This window comes from Corapipo altera, unplaced genomic scaffold, assembly GCF_003945725.1.
Source record: "Corapipo altera isolate COAL_440 unplaced genomic scaffold, ASM394572v1 268, whole genome shotgun sequence".
In the NCBI taxonomy this organism is placed as follows: Eukaryota; Metazoa; Chordata; class Aves; order Passeriformes; family Pipridae; genus Corapipo; species Corapipo altera.
Window position 1 is genome coordinate 9,396,078 of NW_020884901.1, and position 27,183 is coordinate 9,423,260.

At 51.0% G+C, this 27,183-nt stretch overlaps 1 protein-coding gene across 14 annotated transcripts in view; it reads right to left on the reverse strand.

The window, feature by feature from the left end:
* EHMT1 (euchromatic histone lysine methyltransferase 1) overlaps nucleotides 1-27,183 on the reverse strand; it is a 127,484-nt gene that overhangs the window by 2,376 nt on the left and 97,925 nt on the right. For 13 of the 14 annotated variants that reach the window (XM_027650164.1, XM_027650168.1, XM_027650173.1 and 10 more), the window contains 13 exons: nucleotides 26,118-26,200; nucleotides 24,396-24,502; nucleotides 22,381-22,503; nucleotides 20,021-20,122; nucleotides 19,218-19,322; nucleotides 15,695-15,849; nucleotides 14,744-14,911; nucleotides 14,224-14,368; nucleotides 13,213-13,290; nucleotides 11,850-11,965; nucleotides 9,068-9,154; nucleotides 2,609-2,687; nucleotides 280-455 (listed from right to left, as the gene is read on the reverse strand). In XM_027650164.1, the coding sequence (XP_027505965.1) occupies nucleotides 280-455; nucleotides 2,609-2,687; nucleotides 9,068-9,154; nucleotides 11,850-11,965; nucleotides 13,213-13,290; nucleotides 14,224-14,368; nucleotides 14,744-14,911; nucleotides 15,695-15,849; nucleotides 19,218-19,322; nucleotides 20,021-20,122; nucleotides 22,381-22,503; nucleotides 24,396-24,502; nucleotides 26,118-26,200 (1,524 nt within the window). Of the gene's footprint in view, nucleotides 1-279; nucleotides 456-2,608; nucleotides 2,688-8,060; nucleotides 8,842-9,067; nucleotides 9,155-11,849; nucleotides 11,966-13,212; nucleotides 13,291-14,223; nucleotides 14,369-14,743; nucleotides 14,912-15,694; nucleotides 15,850-19,217; nucleotides 19,323-20,020; nucleotides 20,123-22,380; nucleotides 22,504-24,395; nucleotides 24,503-26,117; nucleotides 26,201-27,183 lie in introns of those variants that run through there. The other variant, XM_027650178.1, reaches the window with a different exon arrangement.

Here is a 27,183-nt window from a genome sequence, read left to right on the forward strand (position 1 = left end):
ATTGACCCCAGAGCTGGAGGCAGCTCTGCAGTTGGGATCCCTGGAATCCCCCCCTCCCCTGCTGCCCATGCTGTGGGATCAGCCCAGCACATGGAGGGGGGTCTCAGGGCTACAAGTGGACACGTACAAGTCACATTGAGCCTGGGGCTGTGCAAAGCTCCAGGGGATGGATCCACCTGTAGGATCCCTGAGGGTGCTGGAGGAATGGGATAGGGTGAACCAGCTCAGGGGCAGCAGAGCCCTTCCCCGGGGTGGCAGGCAGGCCCTGGCAGCACCTACCCAATCTCCTCTCCAGCCTCTATGTGCCTGGTGCTGAAGAAGGCGATCCTGGGGAAGCGAAGATCCTGGTGGGACATGAACACCCGCACCGGGATGAGGTTGGGCTCGCAGAGGTGGTTGATGAAGCGGCTGATGTTGCCATAGAAACGGGCATCTATGCAGTACACCTCTCCATCCTGCAGGAGAAACGTGGCACCTTGCATTAGAGGAGGTGAAATCTGGGATCATCGCTGCTGTTTGATAAATGAAAACAAACGATCTTCCCCTGGAGAACTTCAAGAGGAACAACCACAGCAGGACACTCAGTGTGGGTTTAAAGGGACTGGAAACACACACACACACACTTTTATATGCAACAGTACCCTGACAACAGGGTTTTCTGCACAGCACTCTACCCCCACGAGCTCAAAGACCCATCACAATGCACGTGACACTGCCTGGCACACCAGTTCTCCCAGCCCTGCCCTGCCCAAGCACCAGTTTGGCACAGTGGGATTGATGCTCAATGCAGACACTGTCACCAGCCACTGGAAGGAGGAACAGGCATCTGTTCTGTCCTCTAACTGAACATGACAGCCAGGAAACACAAAGCCAGAGCCTCAAGAAAACACAGGTTTTTGCAGATAAGAGTGAAAGTGAGAACACAGAAATTCCCTTTCCAGCGAGCCTGGAGAGCAGTAACACTTTGTTTTCCTTGAAAATAAAAGAACCCCCCACAGGGCTTTTTTTTTATTCCAGCAGAGAATGACTGTGCAGAGCAGAGACTTTAATTACAGAAGGTAATTTCAGTTGCAAAGAGGTCAAAAGCAAAAGGATCCATTAGCAGTGCTCCAAGTCCCTTTTGGGAAGGCACCTCGGGCTCGTTGATGGCTGAGCTGTGCCAGGTCACACCACCAGGAGCCCATCCCAGCAACAGGGGGGACATCACCCCCCATGGGTCTGTATCACACACAGTGTCCCCAGCTCCAACTGCACAAATAAATAATTCCCAGCACTCCCTCAGTTTCTCCCATGGAAATGCCATGGGGGGTGAGGACATCACCCACTGCCACATCCAGGGATGTGACTGCAGCACCTGGAACAGGGAATGAGCACCTTGCACACGGCTGTGAGCAACAACTCAAGGAACAGGGACAACAGAAATGACCACCCAACCAGCCTTTCATGACAGCACAAGTCCATTCAGGTCATTCCTTCAAACCCCAAGGACCCCAGGGCCCTTCCAGGGTTGGGATTCACACCCTCAGTAATCCCCCATCACTCCAGAGGCCACAGGACCTGCTGGCTCTGCCCTGACCTCCTCTGCCCAGCCCAGTGGGTGGTTTTTAATCATCCCTCAATAACTTAGTGCCTGGTTTTCTACAGGTGTTCCACCTTGGTCTCCCCCCTGGCTTCCCTGAAGGCTTCCCAAGAGCCAGCGCAGGTTCTCCCTCAAGACAGAGAGCCAGGGCTAACCCAAAGGCAAGGCAAGGCCCAGGTGGGCTCATAAATGCACAAACCAGGTTAAAGTCTCTGCTGCTTTTCAACTTCTTAATTACAGTTTGACCCCACTGTTTTCAGACCAACCACCACACTCTTTATTTATCTTTTTCCAGCTGTTGAATGTGTGTCACTTTAAAAAAAAAAAAAGGCAAAAAAAATAAAGCAAAGCTCCTTTGCCACAAGCTGGTGACAGAAACAAGACACAGTGTTTTACAGCCTTCCTTGGAAGCCATCTTGCTCCTCTGAGACCCCAGCTCACCCTTCTCCTCTTCTTCTTTCCCACTGGAAATCTGAAGTTTTAGATTGTACTTTTGAAAGCAACACTTCTGTTCCAAGAGCAGAGCAGAGAAGGAGAAAGAGCAGCAGGACAAGCTTCAAGCCCTTGCCAAGGTATCTGATGGATCCCTTTATGAGTGAACAGGGTTTATTGGGGTTTTATTCAGTCTTTCAGCACATCATTTAATGAAGAGCTCACGGAGCTGGCAACCAACACATTGGAGGTGCCAGTCTGCAGATACACACAGGGGTACCAAAAACTCAACAACCAACCTCAGGCTGCTCAGAGGGGCTTGGCAGAAGAGCATCTTGCATCAAAAGTGGTGTGGGCAGCACGTGCCACTGTGGCCAGTGCTGCTGGGCTCTGCTGCCACTTTAACCAGCCCTAAGTCTGACCTCAACTACTGTTCCAAGTCTTACCTCAACTATATTTTGCCTGTTTACTGTTTTGAGCTGCTCTCTGCAGACTTTCAGAACATGCTGTAAAGAAGATGGAGGGAAATATTCTCTTTGCTCTTCTGGAGAGGCAAGACCTTGGGATTGTCTCGCTGGACACCTTCAGACACAGTACCTTGTTGTCAAGGTCGAAGAGGTAGGAGTCCTCCTCACGGACATCTGCCTCGGAGTCGGAGATCAGCTCCCCCACGTACCTGCAGACAGAGCAGGGGCACAAATGAGATCACAGAATCCCAGAATCAACCAGGCTGGAAAAAAGCTCTGAGATCATCGAGTCCAACCTGTGACCCAACCCCACCTTGTCACCCAGACCATGGCACTGATGCCACATCCAGGCTCTGCTCAAACACCTCCAGGGATGGGCACTCCACCCCCTCCCTGGGCAGCCCATTCCAAGGGCTGATCCCTCTCTCTGCAAACAACTTCTGCCCAATGGCCCACCTAAACCTGCCCTGGGGCAGCTCAAGGCTGTGCCCTCTTGTCCTGCTGCTGGTTCCTGGCAGCAGAGCCCGACCCCCCCCGGCTCCCCCCTCCTGTCAGGGAGTTGCAGAGAGTAAGAAGGTCTCCCCTGAGCCTCCTCCTGTCCAGGCTGAGCCCCCTCCTGTCCAGGCTGAGCCCCCCCAGCTCCCTCAGCCTCTCCTCACAGCACTTGTGCTCCAGACCCTTCCCCAGCCTCGTTGCCCTTCTCTGGACCTGCTCCAGCCCCTCCATGTCCTTCCTGAGCTGAGGGGCCACAACTGGGCACAGCACTCCAGGGGTGGCTTCACAGGGGCAGAATCCCCTCCCTGCTCCTGCTGCCACACTGTTCCTGATCCAGGCCAGGATCCATTGGCCCTCTTGGCCACCTGGGCACATTCTGGCTCATGTTCAGCTGCTGTCAGTCAGAGCCCCCAGGTCCTTTCCTGCCTGTCTCTGCCTCCCCCCTTCCAGCCTCCAGATGCTCAAGCTTGGGTTTAAACATCTCTTTTTGAGAAGAGGGAAAGAAAGGGACCCAGCCCAGCCACAGATGGCAACCACAGCCTTAGCAGTGTTGGTCAGCTCTGAGCCACCCGGGCAAACAGAGCTCTGCCAGCTTAAATCTGGCTCCAGACTGCAGCTTTTCAGGGCAACACTTTCAATATTAAAAAGGGAGTCTTACTTCCAACAGAATTTACATTTTTCCCAAGAACTGTGTTTCCATTTGCAAATCTCTTTGTTGGCCAAGATCAACACATTAACCCAATTCTCCTCATGTTCCTGGTCAGACTCAGGCTCTCCCATAACCCCTGAAGTGCTTGTGCTGTTCACATCCCAAAGCAAAAGCTTTGTGTCTGCCCTTCCCGTTATTTCCAGACTATCTTGACCAATTACAAAGGCTTCATACCTTAAAAAGGTTTGTTTTAAAAAAGTCTTAGGTCTAACCTAACCTGACAGGATCCCTGGAAGGATTTTGGCTTCTTTCTCAGTCCCTCTTGAACCAGAATAAATCCAAGCTGTGATCCCAGCTACAACCACCTTGCTGTAAAACCAGGTACGAGGTAGTAACGAGCAGGTCCTCCAAGGAGCTGGAAGCAGAAGCTGCTTAGGTTGGGCTTGCTGAGAAGGATTAAGTACCCCCCTCAGCTTTCACACCCAGAGAGGTGCTGGGTTTGGTGCAAACCCCCTTGTTGTAGGGGTCACCACATCTGTCTCCCTGTCTCCATTTTAAACAGTTTTGGTCTGTCAAGGTTCAACCCTTCCTGTCCTGACCTGCTTGTGATCAGAGACACAGAGAAGATGACAAAGAAGCAACAGCACAGCAGGTTTTCAAGTGTCCAAGGCCAGGTTGGACAGGGTTTGGGGTAACCTGGTCTAGAGGAAGGTGTCCTGCCCATGGCAGGGGGTGGAACCAGATGATCTTTAAGGTCCCTTCCAACCCAAATCAGTCTGGGATTCTATGATTTTGGCATGTAAGTCTTCCCAGCCTGCAATAAAACACTACTTAATTAGAAGCAAAGGATTCACACTAGGAATAAATATTATCTAATATAAAGATAAACATTCTTTGCAGCATTAACAGAATTCCAAGACCAGCAGCCACTCTCACACTCCTCTGCAGCTCTGAGGCACATTCCAAGTGTTAACCAAGCATCTCCAATCCCCCTGTGGCTCAAGGCAGCATTTAACTCTGAGCTGGGGAGGAGCAGAGCCACGAAACACGAACCTGGAGAGGACCCACAGGCTCTGTGATGAGGGATCATTTGGCTGCAGCTCCCAAGCCTGAGTGATGTGGCCAAGCTGCTCTGCCAGAGCAGAGGCTGCAGCCACACATGAGCCTCCTGTTTGCCCTCCCTGCATCCTGTTATTTATAAAGCACTCCTGTAAGGAGGCAGCATTACTGGAAATCACAAGCTCCTTGGTGACCTGAAGCATAGGAAGGTGATGGCCAGAGAGGGAGGAAAATGGCTGTGGCCTGGCCCAGCAGCAGCTGAGAAGAGCTGAATAATGCTGGCCAGAGAGGCTCCCTTCTCAGGGACAGCCACGGCAGGTTTAGAATTCCATGAAATAAAATACCACAATCTAATTAAAAATTGTTGGTTTGATGCTCCATTAAAGACTATTCCTGTGACTCATTTCCTTTCCAAGACTGTTTACAGATACAAATGGTTCCCTGATTTTCCACGTCCAAAGTCAGGGAAGGATGTGCAAGAGGTACCCAAAAAAGAGCAGGAGCAGCAGCCCCTTTATTTAAGAACTCCTGTGATCAAGCCAGAGTCTTTCTTCCCAGCAAGATGTTCAGCACAGTGATGGCAAATAACTCCATCCCAGAGCTTTACATGGGCACTCATCACCACTCAATCAGGTTGATTGAGGACTCGACTTAGGCTGGAATTGATGATCTCGGAGGTCTTTTCCAACCTTAACATTCTGTGATCAGAGCACACTCCAAGGAAAAATCAAGAGCAATAAGAATTCAGTCCACAGACTCCAGTGTTTTCCATGGGATGTGGGAGACAGGACACCTAGGGCTTCTCTGGTTGAAGGTGTGGCTAAAATACCTGGTTTGATGCAGATCTTCCTAAAAAGCATCACTGTAAAAGAAATTAAATATCCAAAACCCACTCAATGGATGTGAAAGGAACAGACCAGATCCTCACAAACCTCTGGTTTCTGCATCCCATAATTCCCAGGCTCTCCAACCAAAGCCAGCTCCAGCTGGGCCATTTCCAGAACAAGCAGTTCCACCACCTACCAACTAAGAATGAACAGAACAGATCCAACACAACCCACAGCAACATCAGCACAGGGTGAGCAACAGCAGCTTCTGAGCAGCAACAGATCTGGAGGCCAGGGAGAAACCTGCACACAAACACCCCCCTGAGCATCTGTAGAGCCTCCCATCTCCACGGGAGCCCAGCAGGGCTGGGAGGTGACACTGCCACACGTCCCTCACTGAGCTCCTGCTTCCAGGATGCACTGAAGGGTCCCCAGGCTGTTACAGAATCACAGAATCATCCAGGTTGGGAGAGACCTTCGAGATCATTGAGTCCAACCATCAACCCAGCACTACCACAATCACCCCTAATCCATGTCCCCAAGTGCCCCATCCAGACACCTTTGGAACACTTCCAGAGGTGGTGACTCCACCACCTCCCTGGGCAACTTCTTCCAAAGCCTGACCACTCTTTCCACAAAAAATCTTTACTAATATCTGATCTGAACCTCTCCTGGTGCAACGTGAGGCTATTTCCCCATGTCCTTTCACTTGAGACATGGCAGAAGACCCGACCCCCCTGGCTCCCCCCTCCTGTCAGGAAGTTGCAGAGCCAGAAGGTCCCCCCTGAGCCTCCTTTTCTCCAGGCTGAGCCCCCCCAGCTCCCTCAGCTGCTCCTGCTGCTCCAGCCCCTTCCCAGCTCCATTCCCTTCCCTGGACACGCTCCAGCCCCTCAATATCTATTTTGTCATGAGTGGCCCAGAACTGGGCACAGCCCTTGAGGTACCTCAGTGGTGCCAGCACAGGGACAGGCACTGCCCTGGGCTTGCTGGGCATATTAGTCTTGATATGGGTGAAGATGCCACTGGCCTTCTTGGCCACCTGAGCACATCTGGGCTCATGTCACCAGTTGACCAGCACCCCCAGGGCCTTTTTCAGCTTTCCAGCCTGAAGCATTCCATGGGGTTGTTGTGACCCAAGGGCAGGACCCGGCACTTGGCCTTGTGGAACCTCAGCCCACTGGCCTCAGCCCATGGATCCAGCCTGTCCAGATCCCTCTGCAGAGCCTTCCTGCCCTCCCACCCTGCTGGATGTCATCTGTGGACCTGCTGAGGGTGCACTCAATCCACTTGTCCAAATCTCATCAATGAAGATGACAAACAGGGCCAGCCCCATTCCTGAGCCCTGGGGAACCCCACTGGTGACTGGTCCCAGCTGGATGTAGCTCCGTTCCCCTCTCTGGGCCCAGCCACCAGCCAGCTTTTCACCCAGTGACCAGTTCACTTGCCCAGGCCATGAGCAGCCAGTTTCTCCAGGAGATGCTGTGGGAGACAGTGCCAAAGATTTTAAGTCTAGATAGACACACCCACAGCCTTTCCCTCATCTACTGAGCTGTCACTTTGTCACAGAAGGAGATCAGATTGGCCAAGCAGGACCTGCCTTTCACAATCCCATGTTGGTTGGGATCTGATGCTGCTGGGAGGTCTGGGGAGCCCTGGAGATGATGATGGGAGGACCAGGCCACCGTGCTGGTTGTGCCTGGCTCCCAGCTGCCAAACTGCTCTGAGCTCTGCTCAGTGCTCCCAGAGGGACAGTGCGCAAGCAGGAAAGGGAAACCACTTTGGGAGTGATTACAGAGAAAAGTTGAAAGGTATCTGAAGTACAGAGCAGGCTGAAAAACAGCATGTGTGTAAGGAAGGCACTTACACACAGAAACAGTCAGGACCAACCCTGAAAGTATGGGGAGAACTATCCAGATCTGCCCCCATCCATGAAAAGTAACAGAGTAAAGGTCATCTTTACACAAACACAATTATCCTCCCAAAGCAGAGTAACAACCACTGCACAAAGTAACTCAGGGCTCTAATCCAGATGTTTAACACAAAACACTCTTCCAGAGGAGCCAATCCATGTGCAGGCACAGCCCCCAAGCACTGCTGGCACCGGGGCTGCTTTGCCAGAGAGGAGGAAAAGAAGAAACCACCTTTACAGGTTTTTGTTCATAAAGAATCACAGGAAGGACGTCAGTGCAGCTGGATTGAGGAGAAGAGGGCTTTGACTTGATGAATGAGCAAATAGAGTTGGTGAGTGACAAAATAATGTGTGAGAGTGATGGAGTCAAGGAGGAATGTGCCCGGACAAGACATAAATTAGCTCAGCTATTAGTATGCAGCTCATTTAGATAATGAAGACAGTGCCTACCACTGACAGAGTGTCAGCAGCTCCTGGCAAGGGTGGGGGGCAGAGCCAGGCTGTGGTATCTGCACCCCCTCAACTCCATGTGCTCCACAGTGCACTGCCTGTGCTCATCACACCCCTGGGCTGCCTGTTCACTGCCTCTTCCTCCTGCGTGCTGCCATTCCAGCAGGATTTGCTAAAGTCAGGGCCTTTTTTCTTTGGGAGTAGTTCACTCACAGGCTCTGGCTTGTCTCAGGGCACTGAACCAGGGCACTGGGACCTTTGGTGCTTATGGAAAGCCCTGCATGAAGTCAGACCTGAGATGCTCCCCACAAACAGCAGGTTTTGGCTTTATCTCTAAAAAAACATTTTAGCATCTGGCAGCTCCTAACATGGAAGAAATACTTGGCCCATTCACTGCAGATTTATCTTTTCCTTTATTTTTTCTTTTAAATACTGCAATAATCTTCCTCAATACCCCACCCCAATACCACAAAGCATCAATAACTAGTTCTTAAAACCCCCAGCACCTACTTCCATGATGGGCACAAGTCCAGCCTTATTGAGAATGTCTTAACTCACTGTGACATTGCAACGAAGAAAATACTTTCCAAAATATGTAATAAAGTACATTTACCACTTTAAAGCCTAAAACTGCAGGGTCTGATGGCAGGTTTTTCAGTTGACGTAAATCTGAAAATTTTTGGTTTTAATTACTTTATTGAATCAGGGTTGAAACATGTGCTTCAGTGTTTTGCTGAATCAGACTAAAGCCAGAGCTGTGACACTGGAAAACCTCTGGAGAAGGCAGGATTGAAACATAAAAAGATCCTACATAAAAAAGTTGTTGTAAACTGCCCTGGACATCCACAGTGACACCTGAGTTGAGCATATTTGCAGCACAATCCAAGTGTATTTTCCCCCCATCACTTGTGTTTCTGAGGGGTAAGAGCTGAGCACAGATTTTAAAGATGGGGAGGGACGGGAAAAGCTCCACTCTATGAGGAAAAGGACAAAGGGAGCAGGAAGTGGAGTCAGAACCCTCTGAGTGAGGGCAGGCAGCTTGGCTTGATACCAGTTTGATTTGCCTGAAAACCTCTCCTTAAAGAGCAGAGAACCATCCTGGCCCTCGGGAAGGGATGGGTTTGGGAAGGGATGGGTTTGGGAAGGGATGGGTTTGGGAAGGGATGGCTTTGCTGAGCCAGTGGAAGCTGAACAACTCACTCGCACACGAAGGTTCCCAGCGGAATGTCCTGCATCGTTCGCACTCCCCAGCCCATCTTTTGTGTCCGATAAAGCTGCAATCGAGTCCTGGAAGAGAGGAAACGAAGCCACACTGAGGCAGCACCACAGAGACAGACTGAATTTTCATCCAGATGAGCAAAAAACCAGCACCCTTCACCACTACACACTCACAGAGGGTTTTAATATTCACCCTCCGCTGGCATCACTGTGCGGATGCTCCACTCCCATCGCTGCTCCGAGCTGTGGGAAGATGCTGGGATGGGACCAGCCAGTCCCTTGTCCCTTCCCAGGTGCACAGTGGGGAAGAGGGGACAGGGTTGGATGCTCTGTGTGGTTACACCCTGATGATTTACACATAGGAAATCAGAATCCCACCAACAGCATTTCTCTCCACCTCCCACAGGGAAGGGGGAAGGGGACCTCAGGCAGCGGAGCTGTGCAGGGAGAGGTGCCAAGGGGGAAGGCAGGGAGCTTACAGGGACTTCAGAACACCTTGTGCTCTGACCCCTCTGCCCTCTGCTGAGGCCAGTGCATTTAGCCATTCCATCGTATCCAGCTGCCCTGGCTGAAAGACAAGGAAGAAACGCTGCAACTTGAAACTTCGTGGTGTAATAGCTGCTCTGTGGAATTTTACTGATGGAGTTTATAAGCAGAGAAACAATCCTGTAAGTCATTCTGCCTTGTGCTCAGCCAGAACTTGAGTTAAGTGCAGGATGAACGGTCTCCAGGGCTGAGGAAGGTTTGCTCTGTCCCTGAGGGAACAGAACCTGCTCTCAGCAACGCTGTTATCGGAATAAAGTGAAATCTGATCCTCACCTTAAGTTCACCCTGTTGCTTTTTCAAGCACTTCTCTTCCCCCCAACCATTCCCTCCCGCACTGTCAGCTCAACCCAAGGGCTGAATTTTCTCCTATTTGCCCACAGCTCCTGGAGCCTTCACCAGGGCAAACCATCACAGAATATCACAGATATGGCAAGCTGGAAGGGACTCACAAGGATCATTGAATCCAACCCTCAGCCCTGTACAGACCCATCCCCAACAGTCACACCCTGTGCCCCAAACTCTCCTGGAGCTCTGGCAGCCTTGGTGCTGTGCCCACTGCCCTGGGGAGCCTGGTCAGTGCCCAACCACCCTCTGGGGGAAGAACCTTTTCCTGAGATCCAACCTGAGCCTGCCCTGACACAGCTCCAGACCATTCCCTGGGTGCTGTCCCTGGTCCCCCCAGAGCAGAGCTCAGTTCCTGCCCCTCCTCTGCCCCTGCCCAGGAAATTGGAACTGCCATGAGCTCTCCCCTCAGTCTCCTCTTCTCCAGCTGAACACCCCAAGTGCCCTCAGTGTCCTCCCCCAGCTTCAAATCAAGGCTCTTCCCCATCCTCATTGTCTCCTTTGGACACTCCCTAATGGCTTCAGATCTTCGTGGTCCCCCAGACTGCCCCAACATTCCAGGTGAGGCTGCCCCAGGTCAGAGCAGAGCAGGACATTCCCTTCCCTCAGCCACTCCCTCAGGGGAGTGACTGCTCCCAGAGGAACTCAGTATAACACTGGGTTTGGGGAAGCTGCCCCATGTTTTGCCTCGTCCCTCAGAGCAAAGCAGAGCCCAGCTCAGGTTCAGGCTCTGCTGTGGGGCAGCAGCAGGACCGTGGCCCTGATCCCAGCCTGCCAGCTGAGCTGGGCCGGGCTGCCAGCTGGATACGTGTGCGCTGCCGAGCGGAGATGATTTGGAGCACATCTGATCAAGGCAGCACTGAAAATGGAGCAGCAGCACCCCTGTGGCAGCTGCAGCCCCACAGCAGGAGCCTTCCCTGCTGCCTCCCCAGGGGTTGTGAACAGGCTCTGCCCAGCTCCTGACCCAGCCTCCCGGCAGAGCTGCTCTCCCCGGCTCACAGTTGGGTTTCCAACCCTTCCCAAACTTCAGAAAAACCCCTCAGCAAGGCAAAAAAAAAAATGCAAAAGCAACAGCTCTAGCTGTGCAGCTCCTAAGTAAACACCCACAGAGGCACTGGAGCTTGGGAGCTTGGCAGGGAAAACCAGAGAGAGGCAAAGTTCTGTGGAAACACATCAAGCTTTTCCCTCACTTATTTTTAACGTCGCAAAATGTCATTGAAACTACAAAGCTTGCAAAAAGAGTGCTGTCAGCACTACAAAAAAATTGCAAAAGTCTTTTTTTTTTTCTTTCAGTGGGATTCCTTTGAACTTAGTGCAGTGGCAAACTCCTCCAAAGCAGAGGTCCAAACCAAAACAGGCACCAAAATCCCAATGGTCTAACCTGCAGCACCAAGGCCAACAGGTATTCAGATATCCAAGTCAGGACCAGTCATGCCAATAACTTGGGAATTTTAAGCAGCCAAGTTCAGGCACACTGGCCTGTATTTCTAATCTAGAATGCTGACTTACAAGATCCTCTAAATTACCAGCTCTGCAGTTCTGTTGCTCTCATGTTCCTCTCAGCTCTCCACCTGAGCCATCACACCTGGGCTGTTCATGCAAACCCACAAGCCAATTCTATGTTTTACGGTCAGGTTGATGAAAGAATACCACAGCTCCCACCTGATGGTGACACTGGCATGCCACTGCTGCTTCCTTCCCACTGTCAGTACACAGGAACACCACTGTGTGCTGGCCCCTGCCCCAACTTCGGCCTCACCTCAGCAAGTGCTGGCTTTTGGGTGTTTGTGGGTGAGCTGAGACTAGAGAGCCAGAAAGCTCATGAGTTTGGTGTTGGCCCTGCCGAGATAAGCTGGGTTTGGATCCTCCTTCTCACCTGAGCCCGTTCTGCACCACCCTGTTCCTGCAGGTTCTCCAGCAGGAGCACGCGTGGTTACACTCGAAGATCAGGGGGGGCTCAGCCATGTTGAACTCGGGCAGGAGTCGGCCATCCTGAGGGAGAGAGGCACCCAAGACTGGGTTAGTTAATCCTGGGACCCCTCCAAAGCAGAAAAACAAGAGCAGAAATACCCTGAGTATAAGAACAGGCCAGAGAACCCCAAGGTAGGATCACATCCCCAAAACCACCATCAGACCTGAGCTTCTGCAGTGGTTTTGCTCTTCCCTGTCACCCACAGGGTGACAAACAGCAAGAGACTGTCTAGATTTTTGCTGCCTGGCATCACCCTGTGCACCACCCAAAAAATATCTCACGGTGCTGTGCAGAAAACTGGTGTGCACATCATCATTATTATCATTTTGCAGTGCTGGAGGGGAGAAGTGGATGCTTAGTCTGTCTCTGGAATAAAGCCTAAAATTCCAGAGTCCAAGGCCCGTACACCCAAGTTCCGTGAACCACACTATCTTCCCAAATAACACTCCCCCAAAAAGTTACAATTCAATTCTTTACCAACATACAGGATTAAGGAAGCGATAGATGCGATTTATCATTTTTAACAAATTTGGCTTTTAAGCCTTGAAAGATGTAATCACCTCTTAACATGTAGATAAAATGGCTACAAAGCAAAGAACCAACATCATCCCCCTGGGAGAAACCTGCAGAGATTCACAGAACTTCTGATCTGAGCAGCACCTGCCCAAATATGAACCTCAAAACCTCCCGGGAGGGTTGAACACACTTACCCAAAACAAACCTGGCTTCTGGCAATGTGGCAGTGAAAACACCTTTACTTTGCCTTTATCCAAAAGGATCACAAGAAATAAAAGCAGGCCAAAAAAAAAAAGCATTTCTCTCTACTCCCCTCCCCATGCCCTCCCCATGTTGCTCTGAAATGGAAGCTGATTTCACGCCTGGATTATTAAATGCTCCCCATCACATGGGTGCAATTAATGGCTCAGTTGGCATGAGAGTAACACAAATAAATAACACAGGAAAAGCTGCCCTGAGCACACATTTTGTGTTATCACACAGGTCTCAGAGCTGAGACTACACTTTAAGCATTTCAAGTCAAGAAGAAAAAGAATCCCAGAATTCCAGAATGGTTTGGTTGGGAAAGGACTTTAAAGTTCATCTCATTCCAACCCCTGGCCATGGGCAGGGACACCTTCCACTAGTCCCATCCAACCTGGCCTTGACTTGTGCAAGGAGGTGTTATAAAGGTACCATTATAAACCCAGAATTAGGCCAAGCTCTGCTCTCAGCCCCAAGTTTGAGCCAGGAGGAGGGGCTGTGTGCTCACCTTGTCATACCAGCAGCGCATGCTGAGCTGGCCACACATGCAGTTACTGGAGGAGCAGTCGTCTATGCAGACACAATACTGCAAGAGAAGCAAAGGGTTAACTCCACACCACTCCCACAGCTGAAACAGCAGCTTCTGTCACTGGATCAGGGAGGAAACCACAAGTCATGGCCTTCTCCTTAGCCAGAAAGACAGGCAGCTTCATCATCCAGAGGCATTTTGACTCCATTATTTATTCTGTGAGCAGTGAGCGCCAAAGGACTCTGGCTACAGGGAAGGATCTCATCCTGAGCCAGCTCCATGGCTCAGGAGAGGATGTCCCCCTGACACCAGCCCTCCTCCATGCCCTATGAGCTGTTCTCCACACTTGAGGACAAGGAGAGCTCCAAGGAGGGACCAGAGCTGGGAGATGATGCACCACAACATGCTGTCTCAGTCCTCCCCTGCTGCTTCCCGCTTCCCACACGGGCTCTCCAGCTGGCTGCTTCCCCAGCACTCCCCAAGCCAACACAGTCCCACCACCAGCTGCTGCACAACAGGGATTGGGCTTGGGAAGTTCACTTCAGCCACCTCAGGGCTGTGCCCAGAAAGGGATCACCCTCATCCCACCTCTGCTTCCACCACCCAACCCTTCCAGGACTTCAGTGTCACAGCAAAGGCCTTGGCCTGGATGCTGCAGGCAGTGGGCAGGCAGCATGAGGGACTCTCCCAACAAATCCCTGACTCTCCAGACTCAGAACAGAGGACAAGGATAAACAGGAGCCACATCAGCAGCACCAGATGGCCAGTGCCACAGCACACAGCTGAACACAGAGCTTGGCTTAAGCCTCAAAACTGAAGAAAATCAGAATCCCATCTCCTAAATCAAGAGCTGGAGGCGAGGAATACAGGCTTAGTTGGAAGTTGATGGCAATATCAGGACTAGACACTCCCATTTTAAGTTCCAAACCCACTCGGAGGAGCTGTACCTCTGAATGCACACAGCAGAGCAGGGGACACACAATCCCTCACCTGTAAATGAGTGATGTTCCTGTCAATGTCCATCGGGGAGGTGACACAGTTCTGGGAAACGTATTTGTAGTTGCTGGGACAGGGCTCGCTGTCCACGGAATTGACACAGGGAATCGGGATGCGCTCGTAACCCCGGGCAATGTCCCTGCCAGGGGGAGAGAGAACTGTCACCCAAGGAAAGCCCTCCCGAACAAGGGGCCATTCAAATGCCATCCTGGGGCAGAATTACTGACTTTGATCACTGAGCCTAAAAGCAACCCAGACCAGAACGGGGTCCATGTTTTCCCACAGCCTCACAGACAGTTCTTTGTGCTTGTGAAAATTTCCACTCAGAGGAAGAATTTACAAACTATGGTCTGAATCAGCACGTGCTTAGTTCTTGCTAAGTTCAAACTGACCTTCACACTAGTTCAAAAAGCTAATCCTGCACTTGCAGTCCTTTCTTAAACCAGAGCCCCGGCCTTTCCCCGTGCAAGAGCTCAATTTCATGACCCAAAATCAAAGCCAGCCCTATTCTCACCTGCTCACCACCTTCTCTATCTGGGCAGGCTTCTCAGTGGATGATTCTTTGAGAGTCTTGTTCATCTGTAGGGCCACCCAGACCTGAGAGTTAAGGCTGGAGCACTGGAGCGGAGTCTCACCCTCCTTGTTCTTTAAAGTGACATCCGAGCCACGGGAGAGAAAGAGACTGCAAAACAGCAAGGAAGGATCAGGATTCCCCAAGGGAAACCATGCAAGGGGAAAACAAGCTGAATCACATCCTCCAGCCAGCCCTTAGGGGACAAGGAAGAGTCTGTAGTAGTGAATAATCACCTGAGTGTTCTGTATTAAGCATGGTTCAAGGGATCCTTCTACGTGAAGGCGCTGGCAGAAGCCACAGACTGGAGCTCTGGGCACTCATGAGAGCTCTGGGCCAACCTCGCCCTGCTTCAGGCATGACAGGTACCCTGCTGGTACCAGCCTAACTTCAGCCAGGCTTGAAACTCTCTCTGGCAGGGAAAGATATGGGGTGGGAAGAGCAGGCTGGAAATGGAAGAGTCCCACAGGAAACTGGTGTTGGACTCGGCCCTTGTTTATACTCACCAGCCTCTGGGGAGTACACATGATGGCTTTATTCAGAGCAGGGATGAAGCAAAGGAAAAGCCCTGTTACCATATCATGCCAGGCTAGTTGTGGGGGAAAAAAAAGCTTTAATCAAGGAAGTCTGACACTTTCCAGCTGGGAAGCCCAGGCTGAGCACAGCCCCTCTGCCCAACACTCCAGGAACACTCCACGTTTTCCAACCAGCTCTGGCAGCCACGGTACCTGGACCCACCTCCCCTGGGAGCAGGGGAGAAACAAGCCACCCATCTCAATCCTGGTCTGTGCTTAAACACCAAGGGCACTTCAGAGGCTCTCCTGAGCTGGCCAGAAGGCCCCCAGGCAGACAGGAGCAGGCAGGGGCAGGGAGGGCAGGGAGGGCTGTACTTACACCACGCACTCGTAGCGGTTCTCTCGGGCTGCGATGTGCAGGGGCGAGTCCCCGTGGATGTTCACGGCGTGTAGGTCACACTTAGCTGCCAGCAGGATCTCTGCTATGTCCACACAGCCAGAAAAAGCAGCCCAGTGCAAACAAATGTTTTCCTCCTGGAGGGGAAAGAGCACAGAGCAGAGGCTGTTTAGTGTTTTAGAACCCCATGGCTTTGGGACGTCACCTTCCTTAGCTCTACACCTGCAGCCTTCAACATGGGCTCGCAGCCTCCATCCCCACACTGCTCCTCCTGGCTGGGAATGCCAGGGTGGACAGGGAAACCTCCATGTAGCCAAGGAGGGAGTTCTCACTCCATCTGCCTCCACACACCGAGGATGGGGAGGCTGCACACGCAGCGATCCGTCACCTTCCTCACGCACACAGGCAACTCGTCTGTCTCTGAGCCACAAACCAATCTGGATCAATCCATCAGAGGTGCCAGACACGAACAAACATGCTGGAAAAGGCTGGAAGCTGAGCTTCCCCAGCCCAGACAGACAGGAAAGCCAGCGTGTCTCCCAGGGCTACAAAATTAAAGAGAAAAAGAGCACGCGGGGTATGTGAAGGTGCTGGAAAGAGAAGCACGAGCCACAGGGAGAGCAATCAATCTGACTCCAGGCATCTCTTAAATACTGTATGTACTCATCTCTCACTAGCAGCACTAGAAATAGCTGAACACTCATCTTTGGGAGGGAGATATTTTAAGCAATGGTACTCTGTTTTCTGTTACAGTGCAATTTGCAGCACACGTCGATCCCATCCCCATGACAAGCTCTAAAGACATCGATTACAACAGTGCAATCATAGTAATGATCCCTCACTTTTCTCCCTTTTTTTTTTTTCTTTTCAGAGCAAAAACAAAGCATATGTTTTAGTCATTACCACTTAAGATCTTTCCTTAAATGGGGAGGTATTGGCTGTACAAGGGAGTGGGGAGAGTGTTTTCTACACGGCTCCTGCCTCCCGTTATGGTACCATCTAGAAAAAAAACCCTGATCACATCACATACCAAACTACAGAAAAAATTCATCCTGTGGGTTGCACCCACAGGCTGCTGCTCAGACAGGTTACAGACCCCTGGACTGACTGCTCTGCCCAACAGCAGCATCATCCCAATCAAAAGCATTCCTCCCAGCGAATGATGCTTTCCAGCAGAAGTGACATTGCTCCTTACTGACTGTCCATCAGGAGACACCAACTGCAGGGACAGGATGGAAATGTGATACAAACAGCTGCTAAGAGCTTTATTTTCTTTCAAGTAACTTGTTGACTGGGTCGATTTGATTTTCCTCATGAATGTGTGATCTTGGAGCTGGTAGCAAAAGGCTCCTGTGACAGATCAAATGAGTCAGTTTTGCGCAGAGTCAGCAGTGATGCAACAGCCCAAAAAGCCACCTCTCGCCTTGACTTCTGCTTTTAGGAACAGGATTGGATCTGGATCTGCCTGGGAACTCTCTCAGTGTGCTGGTTTTGGCTGGGGTAGGGTTAATTTTCTTCCCTGTGGCTGGAATGGGGCTGTGTTTGGGATCTGTAGGGAGCACAGGGGTGATGATGTGGTGATGGTTTTGTTCTGGCTGAGCAGCACCTGCACAGAGCCTGTTCTGCCCCTGGTATGGCCATGCTGGGGAGGGGGCTGGGAGAGGCTGGGAGGAGACACAGCCAGGACAGATGACCCAAACTGACCAAAGGGACATTCCAGACCACATGCCATAATGCTCAGTGTATAAAATGAGGGAAGAAGAAGGAAGGGGGACATTTTGAGTGATGGTTTATCTCCCCAAAGTCACCTTTACACCTGATGGGGCCCTGCTCTTGTGGAGATGGATGAACACCTGCTGCCCATGGGAAACAGGGAATGAATTCCCTGTTTTGCTTTGCCTGATTGTGGGGGCTTTGCTCTTCCCTTTCCCTATTAAACTGTCTTTATCTCAACCCGTGAGTTTTCTACCTTTTCCCCTTCCAATTCTCTCCCCAGTCCTGCTGGTGGGGGAGTGAATGAGTGGCTGTGAGGGGCTTGGTGACTGACTGGGATTAAAATCTTAGAATCACAGAAACACAGAATGGTTTGGGTTGGAAAGGACCTTAAAGCTCACATTATCCCATCTCCCTGCCATGGGCAGGGACACCTTCCACTAGCCCAGGTTGCTCCAAGTCCCGTCCAACCTGACCTTGGACACTTCCAGGGATGGGGCAAGACATGACATTAAAGCTACCAAGGAAACTGAGCCCTTCAGACTGGGACAGTGACTCCTCAGGAACAGCTGGAGCCTCTCTGAGCCCCCTGAGACAAAGGTGCCAACAGCTTCCCCTGCCAGCACCCAAGACACAAAATGAGGCATTTAGGGAGAGAAATACAAACTTATCTACTCATATCCCTTGGATTAAAAAAGCACTGGGAGCACTGGACAAGGAAATACAGTACCAGGAGACATGTTAGAGCATGAGCTGATGGCAGGGCAGGCACTTCACTGGAATAGCTCTGTGCAGAAAGCAGGGAGGCCAGTTACCCTGCCTTAATCAAACTATCTCCCATCTACAGGCCAGAGCCTGGAGCAGCTCCTCACACCCCAGTTCACACCCAAGTGTGCCTTGAAGGCACCTCTGGGGTTTCAATACCCTTAGAGACGGGAAAAAAAAAGACAGAGTATTAAAAAAAAAAAAAAAAAAAAAAAAAAAAAGGAGCTGTGCTGATACAATGAGTCTCCTGAGGAAACGGGGAAAAGGGAGACAGTATCTCTTTTGTATCTTCTCTATTTACTTGGAAATCCCTGGGAAACCAGCTGGCACAGCCCCACACTGGGCCCAGGAGCTCCCAGGGACTCAAGCACCGAGAACACCCCACTGGAGCAGGATTTATGGAGGCGAAGAGCAGGCCAAGAGCCAGCTCCAGCACACTGAGAACACTGCACATGCTCTGCAATGCTCCAGCACACCAGAACACTGACACATGCTCTGTCCACATCAGTGCCTTCATGCCTGTGATGCCTTGGAAAAGCCAGGCTGGTGATATTTGCTGGCAGAGTGTCTGCCCAGTCCACCCAGAAAACACAAGCATGAGCTTATGCCCCTCAAAAACACACAGGGTGCCCCTAAAACATGCCCAGTGCTCACTGGCCTGTGACCAACGTGGAGCTGGCACGTCTGGACTCCAGGGAATCTGCCTTGGTGCAGCAGCCAAGTGGCAGCAAGGTGGACCCAGGTGGGTGAGAAGCAGCAAGGCTCAGAGCTGACTACAGCCTGAGAATTCCACACAGCATCCTCACAGGCTGTGACAGAAGAGCTGGAGCTAAAGGACATCTTGCCAGCTTGCAAACTTCTTCCCAGAATACGGTGGGAAATTCTCCCCCCAGGCACTGTTCGCTCACTATGTCAGGGCACCACTGCACCTCCCTGCACTGAGCCCAGGATCTGCCCCCTCGGGCGTGTTTGGTGTGTAACCAGAGCTCGTGGGTAATTTCTGGAGCAGGTTCCAGCAGATCCTTACGTTGTCACGGATGTTGATGTCCGAGCCCTTCGCCAGCAGCAGCTTCACCAGCTCGATGTGCTTGTACTCCGTGGCCCAGATCATGGGCGTCCAGCCTCCATCATCCTGGGGAGGGAGGACAGGGTGAGACACACAACAGGCACCACAGGCTCCTGCTGCCTTCCCAAGGAGCCACAGACCCTGTCTCATCACACTCCCAGCTTTTTCCAGCTCTGCATGACACCAGTGGTGCTCAGGACCACCAGGGAAGTTCAAACATAGAGCAGAGGAGTCCAAAAGCCCCCAGCCCTCTGCCAGGAGGGGAGAGAGCAGGAGCCAGTCCCAGCACTGAGCAGATCTCAGCAGCTTCACACAAAGCTGATTGTCCAAAAGGTACAACAAACACCCAGCTCGTGTCAATGGTCTTATAAAAGCTCCCTGAGAAGCCTGAGGGACCTGCCTTTCCCCCAGAATGGGGAATCCCAGTGCAGCACTGCCTGACCTCATGGAAATGCATAAACTCCCTGATGGAAAGTGCCAGCCTTGACCCATCCCACAGCATGTCCACGATCCCACCAGCTCCCCCACTAGGAAAAGCACAGTGACACCCTTGAGCAACAGGCTCCACAGTAAATTCAGGGTCAAGGAGAAACTGCAAACCAAAGCAGTTGGACATAAAGTTTCCATGAGGTCAGTGGAGGGGAGGAGGCCCATGGAATTTGAGGTGTCCCCCATCTTTTGGGTGACCATTGCCCAGACAGCACAGTGCTGAGCTGAGTCCCTGGCCCAGGAAAAGCAGCACCTGCCCCACAGCAAGGCCTCACCTGGCAGTTGACATCCATCTTCCCGTTGGAGAGCAGGTACTGAACGACATCATAGTGCCCCTTCTTGGCTGCCAAGTGCAGACACGTGGAGCCCTCTGCATCCTGGACACACAACCACAGAACAAGCACTCAGGGACATCCCTTCCCAGCTTTTTCCAGCTCTACATGACACCAGTGATGCTCAGGAAAACGGGGAGAACTTCACAGATGGAGCAGAGGACTCCAAAAGCCCCCAGGCCACTGCCAGGAGGGAAGAGAGCAGGAGCCAGAGCCTGCACTGAGCAGAGCTCAGGAGCTTCATACAAACCTCAGAGGTGCAGAGGAAGAGGCTAAGAGTGCAAAGAGATGCTTTTGTAAAGCTTAGGGAAGGTACCAGCCCCAAACCCTGGCAGTGATGCTCCCCTTCCCTGACAGACCCTTTCCCACTCCTTTCCACGTGCTGGAGAGCCAAAGTGAGGCAGAAATCCCTTACAATTTTTTGCACTTTACATCAGAAAAGTAGCCTTGTCTCAACTGGAAATGCTCCACTTATTGCTGTGTTTTATTAGCCAAGGCCTCACCCCAGCACCTGGCAGCAGGGCACAGGGGTGTCCTGCACAAGGCTGGGAGGCTCTGCAGAGACCAAGTGCCCAGAGCCATCTGCCTAGACAGGAGACAAAAAACAACCCTGAAAGTTGAAAGGAAAAATACCTTTGGGAGCTGGGAATGCAGGGTCTGGCGGAGATGGACAGGCTGTGAGTCACGACAGAGATGCTCTCACACTCACACCAAAGATCTCACTGATTGGAGTCTGATTTTTATCAGGCCTTTATATCCCAAGAGCTTAGCACATAACAAGGCCCAGAGAGCAGGAAATAAGGAGGAGAAAATGAAAGACTGAAAACCAAATGATTCCTTCTAGTTTATCCCCTGGAAGCAACACTGGGGGTGAGAGTTTTGGGAAAGAGTTGAGTGGACTCTGTGGTGCAGGGTGGGACATCTCAGGTCAGGGATTGCACCACGTGGGCTTCTTGGGATGCAGAAGGAGTTTCTACACCCCCAGAAGTGCCTGCATAATAATGCCACAGCTTTCCCTTGGATTGGCAAGAGCCAAGTGCAGCTCCTCAGCCCTGTGGAGAACAGGCAGATTTTAACAGTTTCTTCAGGTTTTGAGTGGGGCTTTTACATCCTGTTTACTGGATCAACAGTTAACTGGATCACTCTGGGGGCTGAGAAGCCCCCACCCAGCCCTGCCCTGCCCTCAGCACCCCCTCCACTGCAGTGCCAGGGCTGGGTGGGCTCTGCAAACACTCTCACCAGGAAAGAGCTGGATTTCTCATGGAAAGGGCTGGAGCCAACTCCAAACTGCAATGTTGCTGCTCTCAAACAGATGAGTAATTTGGTGCAAGAAACTAATTAACATAATAAACTAGTCTAGACTTCAGACATGATCTCAGGCTTCTCATTTGCTTCTGCAAGCTCAGGATTCCTTTTCTCCCCTCTACCTTTCGAATCACAAACTGCCCTCTTTTCCACAGGAATAAATCAGGTGAGAGATGGTGGGACTGCTCTGAGACACTTGGGACAGTGGCCAGCATGAACCCACACGTGCCTGTCCTGCCCTTTTCCTCTTTCCCAGCTCAGGACCAGACTCTCAAGGATCCATTTGGGGTGGGCAGCACTTGATGCCTTGTGCAACCCTGCCAGTTCCTTCACAAAACCAGGTTGTGTCGAGAAGTTCACATGGGGAAGGTTCCCGTGCTCCAAATAGATTCTGATTTATGGGACTAAAAAAAAAATCTGTATATTTTCCAAGATTGCAAAGCAAGTAGAGCATGCTAAAGGCAAATAGACAGCTGCATTTTATTGTATTGGTTTAAATTAAAGGGTAGAGTTTGAAGATGGGGTTCAATTTTGCCACAGCAGCGTGACTGCAAGAAATCACACATCAGTCCTTTGGAAAGGAAAGCTTCCTCTGTCTTTTTTTCCGGCTTGGCAAGCACCTAATTACCAGCCCTCTTTAAAATATCACCCCAAAATCCTCATTATTAGACTCTATAGAGAAGAAAACTCTGAAATCAAACTCCAAATTCACTGCAATGGATTTGCCACACTAAGATTTAGTGGCCTCATATCAAATCAAATACCCCTGACATTTGGTGCCACAAACCAACAGAGCAAGTGGCAGCACTTGCCCCAGCCAGCTCATGGCCAGGACTCTGCAGCAGTAAAATGAGAGTGTGACACCCCCAGCCCTTGCTCCAAGACAAACCAGCCCATTTCCCTGTGGCCTGTGCACTCCCACCCAAAACTTCAAACCTACCCAGAAGGACGTGTTGGACAGAGGGTTCTTCGGGAGAAAAAGGTAAGGAATAAACTACCTTAGGATCCACTAGTGCTCCAGCCTTGATCAGGTATTTCACAGTTTCCAGGTGGTTGTTTTCTGCTGCTTCCATCAGAGGGGTCCTCTGGTCCTCAGAGCAGGTGTCTATGTTGGCACCAGCCTGTTGGGAGGCCAAGGCAAAGGATAATTAGAGTCATTGCTGGTTAGAAGAGGAAGGATGTGGGAGTAGAGATTCAGCAGCAAGATTGTTCCTGAAATTTAGCCATATAAAGCATGGGAAAAAAATTTAAAAAAAAAAAAAAAAAAAGAAGCAATAAAAGCAGGAAAGAAGGCAGTGCAACTACACGTGCTTTGGAGAGCAGCACACACTGCCTGCCCTCTCTCCTGCTTTCCACAGCCACAGGAGCTGTAAGGAAACCAACAGCTGGTATTAAATAACTCCTGTATTAATGGATTTTGTACTCCTACTCTCTAGATATTGCTTGTGAACAATTTGGAAAAATCAGCTTCCTCCTTTTCCCAGCAGCTTTTTCCCTGGTGCATCACTTAGAGTGAAACAACCAGCTCTTCCCAATGTCACAAGCAGTAAGGAACAACTTGCTGATTGCAACAGAAGCAGGAGCTGTAAAAAATATCCTGGGGACTGGATAACTCTTCCTGTAGAAGGCAACAGTACCATTTCCACAGAGGTCTCTGAGCATATGTTCAGCTCAACATGGGGTGCCTTCAACCAAAACCTCACTCTTTCCCAAAACACTGTGTCCTGTACCCTGCCTGCTTTAACTCTTGGGCTGAGCTCAGGAACCACCAAATACTTAAAACCAAAGGATCTCAGACACACACAACTCTTGGCAGGCCATGCACGTGTGTGTGTGTGTGTGTGTGTGTGTGTGTGAACCTCAGACCTGTTCACAGCAGCAACACTGACTCAGCTTCACCTGGCACAAGGAGCTGGCCCTGTTGCTTCCAGGTGCCTCCCACTGAATTCCTTTGTTTTGCCTCCTTTTACACAGCTACAGACATTCAAACCAGAGCAGAGAAGAGGCATTTCAAGTTTAACAAGCTGGGGTCATTCCCAGCCAAATCCTGCACTGCTGCAGGGAAGAGACAAGAAGATGAAGCCCTCTGGAAAGAACCCAACCCTACTGACAATTAAACTGTTTCTAATATCTCACAAATTTTGCTCCTTTTACTCATTCTGTTGTCTTCCTGTACAGTAGTTTCAGTGAGTGAGAGCAGCCAGGCAGGCCCACAGCTGCCTTCAAAGAGAACTCAAGAGCTCTGACTCCAGGTGCTGAAATGCACCATCCCAGCAGCCCATTTCCAAAGACTGTTAAGGTTTCCCAATCCCACAGGATAAACAAAACGTACTTCCAGCCACTCCAGACCATTTATGCCAGTACAAAAAAGAAATGCTATAACTTTTTTAATCCTTCTTTTTCTTCTTTACATCATTTTGGAGCAGGTTCAACGACAGCACCCCTACGGCTTTGACCATCTTCCCTTAATTAGAATCCAAATCTCAGTCCATAAACCAAACTTTCATCTTTCCTTCTCTCCTTTCCACCCATGGGATATTTATACTGTGGAGGAAAATCCTGCTGGAGTTATTCAAGTTTTGATGGAAGGGAAGACATGGATCTGTGTGCTTCCAGGCTCCAGAGCCTCACTGCCCTCACCACAAAGAGTAAGCTGGCAGCAGCCTGGAGCTCTCCTGCAGTCTGACAGCAGCCAGCCTGGGCTGGCACATCTGGCAGTGCAGGTAGGCTGAACTGGCACATCTGGCAGTGCACTGCTCTGGCTGTGCCCAGGCACAGACTCCCACCTGCTTCCCAGTGCCCTGCATCAAAGCTTCAATGCTCCTTGCCTGGAGAACAGCCTGGAAGAGCAGCTCCAGTGGTGACCTCCACACCTCCACCTCAGCAAACCCTGGGACTGAGGAGGTTTTTTACAGAAGGGATGTTTCAGTCCAAGTGTGTTCCAGCCACGTGGGGCAGGAGACTAAAAACCACAGCAAATTGTTTGTAGAGAAGAATGTAAGTGGAGACAGACCTGAATCAGCATATGGCAGATGTCCACGTGGCCAGACTCAGCAGCAGCATGGAGAGGGGTTCTCTTACTCTGATGCTCCATTTTAAAATTAGGGTCAATTCCATCCACTGAAAAACACAGCAGAGACATTTTCAACCACAATTCAGAGATTTAAGTGTAACAGGAGAATCACATCTCAGCTAAAAAGGCTTTTAAAGGCTGGGTTGCCAGCCCATCCTCAGCCCTCCTCACATCTCACTGCACATTTAAATCAGGAAGCTCTCAGGGCAGTCCCAGGGACATCTGACGTGCAACAACCCTGTGAGAGGAAGAGGAGGGGCAGGGACTGAGCTCTGCTCTGGGGGGACCAGGGACAGCACCCAGGGAATGGCTGGAGCTGTGTCAGGGCAGGGTTAGGTTGGATCTCAGGAAAGGTTCTTCCCCCAGAGGGTGGTTGGGCACTTACCAGGCTCCCCAGGGCAGTGGGCACAGCACCAAGGCTGCCAGAGCTCCAGGAGGGTTTGGGCAACACTCTGGGGCACAGGGGGTGACTCTTGGGCATGGGCCTGTGCAGGGCCAGGAGTTGGACTGGATGGTCCTCGTGGGTCCCTTCCAACTTAGCACATTCTGTGACTCTGTGAACCCTCATACCAAGAGCTTCAGAAACACCCTGGAACTCGAGACCTTTAAGGCATTACAGTATCTACACAGGCCATGTCCCTCAGATTCTCAATTCATCTCAAAACCAACACTAATGAGGGATAAAAAGGAAAGAAAAAAACAGAAGTTGCAAAGAAAGAGTTGGTGCTACCTGGACTTTTTGCCTCACCACTACTAACTGCAATTAATATTGGTGATTGTTGTTGCATCCCTGCAAACACAAGGCTACAACATGGATGGAACTTCTCCAACTAACACAGGCTTGGGATCTGGCCAGAGATCCTCACAGCTGTGCAAAGACTAAGAGATGATGCTGACAGGCAGACAAAGATGTCTGGGCATGATAACATGTTGCATATGATGAGGCCATAGTTAAATATCAAAGAATAACATTTTTGTCCTATTGAAGAAAGGAACAATGGAGCAAACACTTGCTAGACAAAAAAAAAAAAAAAAAAAAAGAAAAGAAGAAACTGTTAAATTACAAGAACAGGAAGTGTCCAAAAATGTACAGCAAAGTAAGGGAGTGGAAAGGAAATGATCCCAAGGAAACATTGTGTCCTTCAAAGGGGGAGGTTCGTCGGGGATATTTGTTGGTAAAAAGAAAGTTAGCAGCTCAAAGTCATCTGGTGACAGACAACTATGAACCCCCAGAGCAACCCCATGTACTGCAGGCTCTTCTGTTTTGCTCTCCTGCTGATGGGTCTCAGCTTAAGCTGACTACTCTCTTTTTTCCTCTCCAATGAATGCAAATATCCATCTAATATCCCATTGCATGGAGAGGAGAAGTTCTGCTGGACTGGAAAAATCACATGTAGGTGATTCTGGGGGCACAGTCAGCTTCTCTGGATAAAACAGTGCTCAAATACAGAAACAAGTTGGGAACAGTGCACATTTCATAGAGAGATGAAGCCATTTCCAATGACACATCACTTGCAGAAGTGGATTTCTCCTCCAGCTCCACTCCCAGGGGGCAGAGGGGAAGGTGACGTGGGGCCATGCTGGGAACTGGACGCTGGTAGCTGCCTGGCAGGAGCTGGGAGTGCTGCCAGCCAGGCCCTGTCCTGGGAAGGAGGTACCTACCCAACATCAGCAGGACCTTTTGCAGCTCCCCTTGCCTGGCAGAGAAGTACAACTGCTTCGGGTGGAACCGTAACTTCTTGGGTCTGCGGGAGGGGGAAAAAGAGGAGGAGTTAACACTCAGTGAGGAGCACAGCAGGCATGTCACCCCCCCACTGCCACCCATGTGCACGACAAAGCCTGTCCTACAGAGTCCTGGGCTGATCCCCCAGCAGGGGCAGCAGGACAGGAGGGGATTCTGCCCCTCTGCCCCCTCAGGTGAGACCCCCCCTGCAGAGCTGCTCCAGCCCTGGGGAACAACATCAGGAGGACGTGGAACTGTTGGAGCAACTCCGGAGGAGGCCACAGAGATGTTCCAAGGGCTGGAGCCCCTCTGCTCTGGAACCAGGCTGGGAGAGCTGGGGGGTTCCCCTGGAGAAGAGAAGGATCCAGGGAGAACTGAGAGCCCCTTTCAGGGCCTAAAGGGGCTCCAGGAGAGCTGGAGAGGGACTGGGGACAAGGGATGGAGGGACAGGACAAGGGGAATGGCTTCCCACTGGCAGAGGGCAGGGATAGATGGGATATTGGGAAGGCCCTGGCACAGGTTGCCCAGAGAAGCTGTGGCTGCCCCATCCCTGGAAGTGTCCAAGGCCAGGTTGGACGGGGCTTGGAGCAACCTGGGCTAGTGGAAGGTGTCCCTGCCCATGGCAGGGGGTGGGACTGGATGGTCTTTATGGTCCTTCCAACCCAAACCAGCCTGTGATTCCATGATACAGCTCCAGAGCACCAGCAAAACAGAAGAACAAGTCTCCAGAATGAGGTCTTAAAACCTCCAGCTCTGACCCCAGCCAGCCTCATTCCAGTGAGGGACAGATCTCCTCAGTGCCACTCAGCAACAAATTCTGGGTCTCACTGCTGTGAACAGGAACTTCCAGCAGTTACAGATGCCAGGGAAAAAGTAAATCCTCCACAGAAATCAATAAGATTTGGAGCTGTAACAGTTCTCCCAAATCTGTTGTGGGTGACAAATGAGCGAACAAATGAAGCTCTGAGTGGGACCAAAGTCCAGAGAAGCTAAATCCCATTTTCT